The 12,009-nt window shown below is 47.0% G+C and overlaps 1 protein-coding gene across 6 annotated transcripts in view; it reads left to right on the top strand.

Annotated features, from left to right (window-relative positions):
- Positions 1-7,919: 7,919 nt before the first annotated feature.
- The window catches only part of DPF3 (double PHD fingers 3), a 178,019-nt gene continuing 173,929 nt past the window's right edge, over positions 7,920-12,009 (top strand). For all 6 annotated transcript variants that reach the window (XR_012650780.1, XR_012650778.1, XR_012650779.1 and 3 more), the window contains exon 1: positions 7,920-8,043. Coding sequence is in view for 3 of the 6 variants with exons in the window: in XM_075030568.1 (XP_074886669.1) it covers positions 7,928-8,043 (116 nt within the window). In the remaining 3 variants the exon portion in view is untranslated. The remainder of the gene's footprint in view (positions 8,044-12,009) is intronic.

Genomic DNA, 12,009 nt, shown 5'->3' with positions numbered 1-12,009 from the left:
CTTACACCTAGTTTTACCAAGTTTTTGCTCAGTTTAAAAACTGTAGTACTTGGTCACTCCTGAGCATGACAGGCGCCAAAACATTTTAAATGCTATGAGGTTTCCTTGGGTATGTTTGGTGAGAATTTTTCTGATGTTGAAGATGCCTGTGCCTTCTTTTTTCAAATATACAGGCTGGCATGCTCCTAGCTGACTGTTGACCTTTAAAACAAACAAACAAAAATAAAAAACCAGTGCAAGCAGGCACTGGAAAGATAGCGACGTAGGGAACTTGGATTTTCTGTATGTGGCACAGTTGGCATGATGGAGACCATAAGCTTTATCTGATGATGTTCTATTTAGACTTGTATTCTACCCTCAGCTCTTGGGTAGCAATCCTTTCTGTCCTGCCAGCCTCAGATCTGAAGATGGGTTAAATATGGAGTATCTATGAATGCCACTTGTGCAATGTGGGGGAAAGAGTGTGTGGTTCACAGGCGTACTGATTAGGAAGCTTGAGCCTCTATAGGCCTACTTGAGCTCACTAGTAACAGCTGTTAACTGTGGGTTTTGGAATGATGCCTGTGGATATTGGGGTAAATAGTAGCAGTAGTACTGGTAAAGTCAGTAGGCCCATGTTACTAATACACATGAAAGATGAGAATCTGGCTCTGTGTATGTGCCTGGTAAACCCTGCACTACGCAGTCCTTCTTGGAATGGCACAAGGACTCTACAGGATAGTCCTAGAAATAGCCTAATAAGCAGCATCAGTGGTAGCAAAAAATATGGGCCTTGCATCAAGCAGTATCCCATCCGCCTTTTTCTTTGCTTGGAATTTCATAATAAACTTTGACAAGTTCTTCTTAGCTGCTTTCTGTTGAGGCAGCACAGAGTAACAGTGTCAGCAAAGGCCTGTCAACTCAAGCAAAAGCCTGAGCTTTTGTAGAAGACTTGACACAAGGGCTTAGATGCGTGAGAAGAATGGCTGGGGGAAGAGTTGTATGGCAGAGCTTCCTGCTGGAGGGGTGGCTTCTGCAATAGAAGGAGAAGTCCTGACAGCAAAGCTGCTCCACCCTTGTTTAAAAAAACAAACAAGACACCCCCCCCACCCCCCACCCCCACCCCCCCCAATAATGCACCGCCCATGGCAATGCTGTTTCTATGTAAGGGATTTTACCAATGTGGTTATCTCTGTTAAAAAGTATCAGCAAAATTACTCTGAAGGGGAGAATTCTGGCCTGAAAGCCTGTTTGGATTGGGGAAATTTGTATTGTATTAACTCCACAGATGCAAGTTGTTGGGGTGATTTGGGGGCAAGTAAATCAGGGTGGCTCCATTGTGACATCAACTGCAATAACTTACTCTATTAGATTCCCAGGATCAGTTTTGTGTTATACCAGTACCGCATGTGTCCACTGAAATTTGCAGTCATCAACTTTTAAATTTAGGCTTGACCTAAACTGGTATTTTAGGCAGGTCAGTCTGTACCTTTCTGTTGTTTCCCTCCTCTACCAAAGTAAAGTTGGATGGGAAATGGAAAAACAATTTTGTGACACTTTTAAAGCTGTTTCTGTTCAGCAGGATTTAAAGCATAGCGAAACAAAAGGAGTCTTATTTCTCCCTTACTTGCATTTTCCTCTGGTGTTTGGCCAATCAATGCAATAAAATGAGCTAGTGTCGTCTTATCCCCTCACTAATTCCAAACTGCTGTTTATGTGGATGTTTTCCTTTCCACCTCAACCATGCCATCAGGTTTTTTTTTCTTACTCTGAACTTTTACAAAGTGGAAGATATTTTAAATTACAGATTGTTTTGAAAATAATGGAACAAAACAGAAGAAAAAAAAAAGCTGCAATGCTGTAATTCTTTTATATTCATATGGAAGAGATTTCACAAATAATATTAAACAAAAAAAAAGTTAGGAGGTGAGACATTTTCTGGCTAAATCTAATTTTCAGTGTAGTTAAAAAAAAATAAAGACTGGTTTTGTTGTAGGCTGTGTAACTCCTGTTTGTGCTAAGAAAGTAGCCTAATTCTGATAGTGTTTGTTCCCTTGGCCTTATAAAGACCAAAATACACTTTATAAACAAGGAAGCTTGAATACTGAAAGAGAACAAGCCGTTACTCTCAAGTTGTGTCTGGACAGCTCACTTCTGCCTACTCTATTAAAAAAAATAAAAATTCTCCATAGTGGAGTTAGCAGATAGTCACAGTGAAATATCCTTTCCTTTCTTTGAGGTGGTCTCCTCAGTAATGAAGGAAAGGTGAAGCTGTTCAAATCAACACTAAAATTCAGTTAACACTCTCTTTGGATGAATGTGGCAGTTTGTTTTTCTCAGTTGTTAATTTTCTCAGGTAGAGTGCTATTCATTATGCTCAATCCAAATGTTAAACCTGTCTTAGAATCATAATTACACTGTGTGCTCTGTGCTTATTAGAGGTAAGATTGATTAGCAAGGTATTACATTCTGTTTTCTAGTCATGGGCAAGAGGAAGTCATGTTGCAGAACTCTTAGGCCACATCTGAAATCTGCGTTTAAAGGTGGTCAAAACCATAGGTAGGCAGAATCCTCAGACTCCGTCCACAGTGGTGATGAGGAACTTTTTTGGAAGGTCAAATCCCTCTGTGTAATTATGCCCTAATCTATGCAATCTTCTCCCTCCAAGGCTGAAGGCACCTTAGAAACTCCCTTTCAGCCCCACACTAGAAATAGATGGAGACAGGAGACATAGCATTATCTCAGGTGAATCAGGGCACCGCCTCTGTATCCCATTGATGGACGTAGAAATAATTTTCCATACCTTTAATGCAGGGAAGAGTGAAAAGGACTCTTAAAAGGTTCACTTTTTTCTTTTCTTTTTGTTTTTCCGCAGCTAGTTACTCATACTCACTTAAGAAATAAGGCAGGCAGACCTGTGACACTGGAGGTGTAAATCTCGTTCTTCGTGATGGGAGCTCAGTTTTGTCCCTTCTAAATTGTAACAATGACTCCCCTCATGGTGAGACAACCATTGTTAACTGTATGTGTGTTCTTCGGACCGTGTGTCTATCTGTATTATTAGATTCCTTTTCCTACTATCACCATGGTACTGTAGTGGCTACCATAAAGATTTGTATTCTCCTTTTGAGGCAGGTTGTTCATAATATTATTTTCTATTGTTGGTGAAATTTAAGAACAATCCATGATAACACAAAAAATTTTCTAGCAATCATGCCAAATAGATTTTTCAGCAGTTTGTTAAACTGGGGACAGACTTGAACCAGAATTTGGAACCTTAAACAACTTCTGTCTCCCCAAACTTTTGAAAACTTCATATGGAGGCCTCAACGTACTTCTTAATAGTAGAGACTCCTCTTCAGTGTTAAAATATATTTATTGTATTGGAACATCACATTAAAAAATAGAAGGGCTTGAGTCCAGACCTCAGCATAGATGTAATTCAAGTGTAACATGATAGAAAACTGAATAGTGAATACAAAATTAAAACTTTGGGAAGTCAGAATCAGGCCTGAACTACAATAGCCTAAAGACATCAAAAAATTGTTGCTATAGCTATAGAGGGGAAATTTTGCTTAAAAATTAAGAAAAAAACCCCCACCAAAACTGAGGTCACCTTTTAAGAATGCGACTCCCAAAGTTGCAAAGAATGAGTTGTTGGCGCCAATTTTTACGCTGTGTAGCTCCATAGTTATCTTTGTTATGCTGACTGTGTAAAATTTTTAGTGATGTGTCTTTAGAGGGCTGGTGTTGAGTCTGTAACATTGACACTCTGATATCTTTCCCTCCTCTTTCAGCTAATCAACTATTGGTAAAGATCAAAGAATGTGAGGAGGAGGGCTGACAAGAAACAGTGTATGAGAGATGCCTGCACAGCTTTAAATAAATAAAAAGGGGTTAAGACTTCAAATCTGTTGCAGGATATCTGTGCATGTGGGGCCCTGTTTTGCTGTAACAAGCTGCATTACAGCACTCAGAGCATGTTGTCATACTTAGACCTATATGAATCTGGTCCTTTGAATATTAATGTATTTGAAGAAAATAAAGTTGTATATCACCGGAAATATCTGGGAATATTAAAGCTGAAAAAACCATGTGGCTTCTGGTAGACAAACAACTGTTTGTCTTTTTCCTTCCATAGCAAAATTAGATTTGTGGCTTTCAATGTCAGTGTCTAGTTTGGCTTACTTTCCAATTCACAGGAGTTGAGGAATGTGTAAGTAAGAACCGAACTTTCCCTTCTTCCAGAAAAGAACAACTCTATATTAAAACTTAACAACATAAAAAGGAAAGCAGGAGACAATAAATACAGGATAAAAACTCTTTCACAGTGAAAGATCGTGAGCCAAAATAAGGCTTTGCCAGGTGAGCAGGAATATTTTTGACACCTCACAGAAAGTATCAATGCACTTGCATTATGTAAATAGTAAAAATGTTTGAAGTAGAGGTGGATCAGGAGGGCAGCAGTACGATCTATGAGACGTGACACTTCCCAATTGGGTGAAAAGAAATGACACTTTTTCTTCTACTTGGGTAGAGACCAGCTGCAGTTCTGTATCAGGGGCTGGAGGTGAGGTGGTGGATTCTGCCTTCTAAAGCCCTGCTTACTCTAACCCCATAGAGGCAGCATGCTTAGGCCTTGTGTTAATGCTATATAAGTTTTGACATGTTAAAATCTATCTTCTCTTTTTAAATTTAAATATTGGCTGTCCAAACAGTTGGGAACCTCTCATTAAAAATATGCTTACCTAGGGTTTTTATGCCAAATACTTTTAAAGCATTTATATTTTCTTGCAGCCTCCTTGTTATGTTTCAGGTGAGTCTGAATAAAAGTATCAGTAGCTAAGTAGGAATGTAAAAATCCTTAAGTTGGAACCTAGTGTATATGTAACTGTGTTTCAGATGTGTTGGTCTTGTAGAGTGTAAACCAACACTACTGATTAGTGACTTATGGTAACCCTAAAATCAGAAGAAAAACTTATCTAAGTGTAAAACAACAGTAACACTATTGATTAGTGACTTACAGTAACCCTAAAATCAGAAGAAAAACTAATCTAAAAATTTAGTTCATAAATGATCAGTTGATGATGGACTGGTGTGTATGTGAAAATGGAGGTAACTATGGTGTGGCATAAAAGTTTTATTAACATAGGTTTGCGATGGTCCCCTTACTTGCAAATACTGAATATATGGTTAAATTACATAGTTCATTACAAGTGAAATGCCACTCAGTGCTCTGTGCCCTTTTTTCAGCTAAAATGGTAATCTAACTGTTGTAGAAACACACTATAGGAAAACTATATGGACACATGAGCAAAGCCTGATGTCTTTGTTACCACGGGTGAGACTTTCCACTGCTCTGATAACAGCAGCTCTGTCCTTGGGTGTCCTGGAGATTCCTTTGAGCAAGGCAGTGTTGTTGACTGGTTCTCCTGGCCAGTAATGTAGGGTCTGGCTGGGAAAAGGGCTATCAACAATCCAAGGTCATCTGTGGCTGTTCTCACTGTTTGTTGCTGGTAGCTGATAAAGGCCTAACGTCTGAATAACAGGAGCAGCAAGGGAAGCACATGTGTGGCTTAATCCCATTTTTGCAATACGCTCCCTGCCAAGCTGTGCCAGGAGCTCTTGGCCTGCAGAGCAGGAATGGGCCTATATATCCAACAAAACAGGACCAGAGGGACTTATTAAACTCCTAAAAATGACCTCAAACATTTTTTTTTTAATTCTCTGAAAATGTCACCAATTTGCATTAGAATATCTCAGGGCTTTCTAGAGCTTGGCTGAATTTTGGTGCCTTCTCTCAGTAGCACAAATCTGCCTCCAGTTCTGCAGTGTGATACGGTCCTAGGCTATTTTTTCTTTCGTGTGAAGCAAAGTTGTTATCCCACAAGTGAATAGGGTAAATGGCAAACATCAACGAAATGTTAGTATTAAGTGAGTATCATAGCAGTAAGAAAAGTCAAACCAGAAATCCTCATAATAGCGATATGTGATATAGGTCACTGGTTCAGGGTCATCAGTTCAGGTGCATGCTAAGCTGTTCATTTCTTTGCAGCATGTACATCAACGGTGTGCTTGTGAAAACTCGGCAGTTTGTGGTTAGCTTTTCCTGTGAACAGTGAGACAGTACTGAACAGGAGTGTCTGAAGTCACATTCAATGTCACCTGGGCTACTACTGTATTAAATAATATAATATGATAATGGAAACATTCTTAAAGATTGCTTCCCAGAACTGCTTTGGGATAGATCTCAGCATCTTGGCAACTCTCCAGATGACAGAAAGCTTATTTCTCCTAAGCAGTGCCTGTAACCAAATGGCTTAGATTGCTTTGATGGAAGAGATGATTCCCTCCAGGGATATATGCTTGGCACAGTACCTAGGTTGACCTAGTAGCTGGAGTAGGCAATGTTTTGGAAAGAGGGATCCTAGACCTTAAAAAGTTTAACTTTTTGCAAACTTCTGATGAATCCTTAATGAATGGGAAACTGCTGCACTGCTCTCTTCTCCCCGCTTCACTGTGGGTAATCATTTCTCCATCTTCCTGTTCTCCATCCCTGTCCCTTTTCTGCCCCAGTATTAGAAAGTTTTATTTTGTCAAAGAGTTGAAAGAGAGATTTTGGTTGTCTTTGCCTTTTAAAGTTCAGCCCACTAGCTCGGGAAGATTGCTCTTTCTACTTTTGTTAACACGTGAATATCTCACAAACATCATTACTTCCATTCTTTTATTCATTAAGTTGTGAATCAAGTTGGTTCTGTAAGTCTCCTCTCTTTTACTGTTTTCACAGCAGTGTATTTTAACTGTCTTTAGTTGAGTTTCCTCTGGTTATATGAATGCGAAGAATGGAGAAACAGGCTCGGTTTTGGTAGTGGTTGTTGTGTTTTTTAAAGGGATAGAGAATGCCTGAAGGGAGGCAAGACCTTTGAGAGAGAGAGAGAAGTATTAGATGACAAAGCTTACATTAATATCAGACAAGAAGAAAACTTCTCGGCTTGATTCTGTTCCCGTTGACACCCAATGTACACTGGTGTAATTTCGTGAACTTCAGTGGATTTACTTCTGAGAGTGAGATCAGGATTGGCACCTCTTAAATCACTTAGGTCATGCTCCATAGTTCATTTGCAAGCTCCTTTAATTAGTTGCAGGTAAACCCAGACTTCCTGGAGTTTGCCGCCTCCCCAGAAACGGACCCTGCCTGCGCCCTGCCGCGCTCCCGGGGTCCAGCCTCCCGCTCCCTCTCTCGCCGCAGGACTACAAGTCCGCTGAAACGCGGGTCGGGGCTCTTTTCCCCCCGCGCCTCCTGGTGCCGAGAGCTGGGGGGCCGGCTCCCGGCCGCGCCAGGAGTTGCTCCGTGGGAGAGCCGAGCCGAGCCGGGCCGGGCCGGGCGGGCGGTCCGGCCGCCGCGCGTTATGTAAGGGCGCAGGGGCTGCGGGCCGGGATGACTGACAGCGAGAGGGAAATTCCTGGGGGAGGGGGAGCGGGAGCGGCGCTGCCCTGGAGCCGCTGCCAGCGCCGGCGGCTCCCGGAGACCCGGCGGGGAAGAGCGGCTCTGGAGAAAGGGAACCAGCCCGCGGACGGGCGCTGCCGGGCAGCGTGAGGAGGGAGCGGGGCGGCGCGGGCTCCTTTTCCCCGTGGGTCGCGCCGCCTGGGAAACGAGGGGCAGCGACGGCGGTGCGGAGGGACGAGGAGCGAGCCCGGCTTTCGCTCTGCCGGCGCCGTGCGGTAGAGCTGGAGCCCGAGAGCTGCGGGGAAGCCTCCCCCTGCCCGCCCTCGCCCCCCTCGGTCCCCCCCCGGCGCGGCGGCGGCCCCGCCGACGGGCGCTGCCCCTTTAAGACCTGCTCGCCGCCAGTTCCACGGAGAGGGAGTGACCTCTGGGCTTTGACAGCTCCCCTAATAACTAGCAGAGCCCCGGCTCCGCCCTCGGCGCCGGATTGGTCGGCGGGCCGGTATGCCGCGCTCTGATTGGCTGGCCGCTTCCCCTGAGCGAACCTTTAGAACTCCGAGACACAATATTCTGTTACATTGTAGCAAAATGGCGACTGTCATTCACAACCCCCTGAAAGCGTAAGTAGGAATCAAAAATGTACATATTCCGCGTGGTTTAAATATGAAAAAAGGCGCCTTTCCGGCGCCGGCTGCCAGCCTGAGCCGGGTGCCGGCAGCCTCCCGGCGGGTCCCTCCTCCCGCCCTCCTTTCTGCCCCAGCGACTCGCTCGGGTTTTTTTTTTGTGCAACGCATCCCCGCGGCTCGCGCCGAAATTAACGAGGAAAAAATTGTCCGGCTCGCGCGCCGGTTAATTGGCGCCCGGGCGCGGAGGGGGGGGGGCGGCGGGGCGGGGAGGCGGCGGCGGCGGCGGGCTGCCCGCGGCTCCCGGAGCGCAGCGCGGGGACGGCAACGGCGGCGTCCCGCGGGGCCCCGGCGGGGGTGCGCGCACTTGACAGCGTCCTGCCCCCGCCGCCGCGCCGGGGTTCGCCGGGGGAAGGACCGGCCCAGGGCAGCGGCGGCGGAGGTGGGGGGGTGGGGGGGCTCTGGAACGCGGCGCCTCCGCGCTCCGGCCGCCGCTTGGAGTTGGCTCCGCCAAGCTTTGCGGAGTTGGGATGCCTTGGCGAGGGGGAGCGAAGCGGCCCCCCTCGGTTCTCGGCTGAGTGGCGGGGGGGGGGGGGTGGTGGCGGCACGGGCGGTCGGCAAGCGGGGCAGCGGGGGCACTGCCGGCGCACCTCGGCGTTTGTGCGGGAGAGAGGGAGCGAAAAGGAGAGGGAGGGAAGCCGACTCGCGTGAAATGAATGAGTCGGGACTGCCGGTCGTTGATTTGGGGCAGGAAGTCCGGAGATCTGTTTTGCATATGACAGGCTTTCGCTTTTCAAAGTGGCAAAGAGAGTTGATTGTGTTTCCATCTTGCGAGCGGGCACAAGCAGCCGAGGGCTGCTCGGGCGGGATCCGACCCGCTGCTGGCGGGGGCCAGGCGGAGAGGGAGGGAGCGAGCGAGGGCGCGGGAGGGGGCAGGTGCTTCTGCCGCGGAGATAGAGAGATATTCCGGGGTTCCCGATCGGGAAGGAAGGCCGGTTGAAGAGGGGGACCGCGGGAGCCGGTTGTCGTCCTCTGGATCGAGTCCTTTATTTTCCTTGTGGTCTGCAGCGCACGCCGTTAATCCCTGAAGGCATTAGGGAGAGTGGGATTTGGCACCGTATGTGGGGAGAGGAGCTGTCTTAACCTTTTTAAAACGACTTCTCTGCTAACGGGGGCAGCGCTCTCGCTATTGAAGCAGGGAAGCAGAGTACCTGGCGGTGACGCTTCGTTTGCACTTTCTGGCTGCGCTGAGTGGGTGTTTTTATACCTCTGAGTTTTCAGAGACGAAATTAGGGCTGCGAGGTTTTTCTTTTTTTTTCTTTTTTTTTTTTTCCTCCTCGACTCAAGTCTCTCCGGCTGGAATTGGAAAAACACTTGAAGGTTTTTCCAGGGATTCCTGCCGCTGTCTCTCTACGATCCGGAGGGAAAGGAAAGCCTCGAGCCGGGAAGGGGTGCTGACATGTTTATCAGCGCTCCTGCTCCGTCCTGGCAGAAAACCTTTGCTTTCATTTACCCGTCCTGTCGGCGGCACCTTGTGAAAATCCGCGGGGAGAGGGGAGCGCGGTTGTCAGGGGCTTAATCAACGAAGTCCGAGTATCCTCCCGGGGGGGTGGTGCGGGGCTGAACACGCTCTGAAACCCGCTTGGAAGAGACGGCGTGACCCCCCCCCCCCGCCGCCCCCCTCGTTTGACGGCAGGTTTAATACTTGTGCAGGCGAGAGCAACTTCTCGCCGAGCCCCTCCCGGCCGCCCGCCGGGCGTTGCTGGGGCGCAGGCAGCGCACCCCGGGGACCCAGAAGCGCACCAAGGGGGGGCCGCACCGCACCGCACCGCACCGCACGGCTCCTCACCTGGGCTGGGAAAAGCCACCTCCGCCCGTGCCGTTGGCGAGCATTGGCGGTAGCCGGGAAGCCCGGGCTCGGCGGCTCCCGGGTGAGAGGCGGGGAGCTGCCGGGGAGCGGGTCGCCGCCCCGCCGGAGGACGGGACCTCGCCTCGCACTTCGTGAGCCCGTGGGGCTGCCGACAGTCGCGGCGGATCTCCGGAGAGGGCGGGTGCTGCCGAAGGGGCCGCTGGTGCCGAAATGAACCGGGGGCCCGATTCCGCTGCTGCTAAAGTCGGGGAGGGCAGGATTAGGCCGTTTATAATTAGCTCCCTTCTCCTCACCTCGCCCCTGGGGGGTGTGAGAGGAGGAAACAATAGACATCAAGTGCCGGGTTCGCTTTTCTCTGTGTGCCTTTTAAAGTAGTAATGCTATGTGGAGGGAACAGAATTGGCACTGGCTGTCTGACACCATCTGCATTTTTTATTAACAACTTGTTTAATAAAACATTTTATAATTTTCACTTATTCTTTAAAGTTGCTGATCGGGAAACAATACACATGTAAATAAATTATGCATGGGATAGATTAGGACAAAAGCAGTAGGACACATAATAGGGGAAGGGATGCAGTGCACAGTATTTTATCCTCATGTGTCCTTCCTGACAATGAAAGGGAGCTGAATGACATTTGCATTTCCTCTGTCTGCGTTTTGATTGTATCTCAAAACCCACAAACGCCCCCTACAGAAACTGGCCACACAAAGGTTTTGCTCTGAGATGGGGGACAATGTAGAGACTGAGAAATCCTAGCTCAGGTATCAAGCGGCTCTCTGTGTGTGCTTGTGCATTTAAGTGTGTCCGATATTCAGTTTATCTCCAGCACTTGGACACATATGTGGCCTTGTTCATGCTAGACTGGGCTCTCGGGATAATGTATTCCAGTGTACCTGAGCATCTGTGGGAATACATTACATAGAATAGCTCGGTGCGTGGAGTCCCTTATTAATGATTGGCACCTCCTTACACTCAGCTTGCCTCGTTCTCCGTCTAGCGCTCTCTTCTCACTTTCTGGTTCTCTTTTGGTGCTTTCATGCCTTTGCTATTCTCCCCTTCACTTCCTCTGGTGATCCAATCAACCTGACATGACTGCCTATTATTTCTGCCATTTAGTACCTTGTTGTTTACCAACATGGTGCTACAGGCGAAAATATCAGAGATCTAAGTTTAACAGATCTGCAAGGGAAAGGCAGCAGGTGTCTGGATAAACACATTCTTTCTCATCTGTAGAAAAGGCAGTATTCAGATAGCTTTGATAGGACGACGGTGGATTTGAAGTGCTGGGTTTGTTGGGTTGTTTTTTTCCACTAGTCTGTGTACTTATCTCCATACTTTTTCTTTCTGTCTTCTTCTCCTTTGGATATCTTAATATGGAGACATTTGAGCGGTGCAGTAGAAGAAACAAATGCAGTTAAAAAGTATTCTGAATTACTTCAAATGTCAGTCAGAAATCTCAACGGACTTTGTAAACATTAATTAATTAAACCTCTCAACACCCCTGTGAAGAAAGGATTATTGCCTTTGTTTTATGGATGGCTAAACTAGGACAAAGTGGTTCGGAAACTTTCTAATTCAAAGATCAAGTCTAGAATGCAGCCGTTCACCTTCCAGTCTTAGCATCTAGTCTCATTTCCTCCATCTCTGCCTTATTAGCTATGTGCATATGGTATCATAATGCATTTAATATAATTAAGACCTTGCAATTTACAAAGTCTTATCTAGAAGCAGAGCTGTTTCCCCCTCACCCCTTCTCTGTCTTTACTCCCACAGCTGACTTTTATTTCAGGTTGTCGATTAAACATCCTCACTGGAACACATGTTAGGCTGTTGCCTTTTCTGCATGTGAGATTCCCTCATGCCTTACAGCTCTCTGCCTGGATGCTCACCAGAGGAGCTGTTGCCTTCCAGTAGTTTGGCCTTGGAGTAGCAATGCTGGTGCTCTCCCTTTCTTTTGCTCAAGACAGCCTCTGGGACAAAAGAGGCTAACTCAGGCTCAATTGCTAGGCTAGGTTGCTTGCAGACCGACTGTATTGTTGGATAACTTTGATGTGCTTGGGGACGCTTATTCCCTGCCAGGTGTTTGGGG

The sequence above is a fragment of the Buteo buteo genome, chromosome 6 (genome assembly GCF_964188355.1).
Source record: "Buteo buteo chromosome 6, bButBut1.hap1.1, whole genome shotgun sequence".
Taxonomy (NCBI): Eukaryota; Metazoa; Chordata; class Aves; order Accipitriformes; family Accipitridae; genus Buteo; species Buteo buteo.
This window is presented reverse-complemented; position numbering and strand designations above follow the sequence as displayed.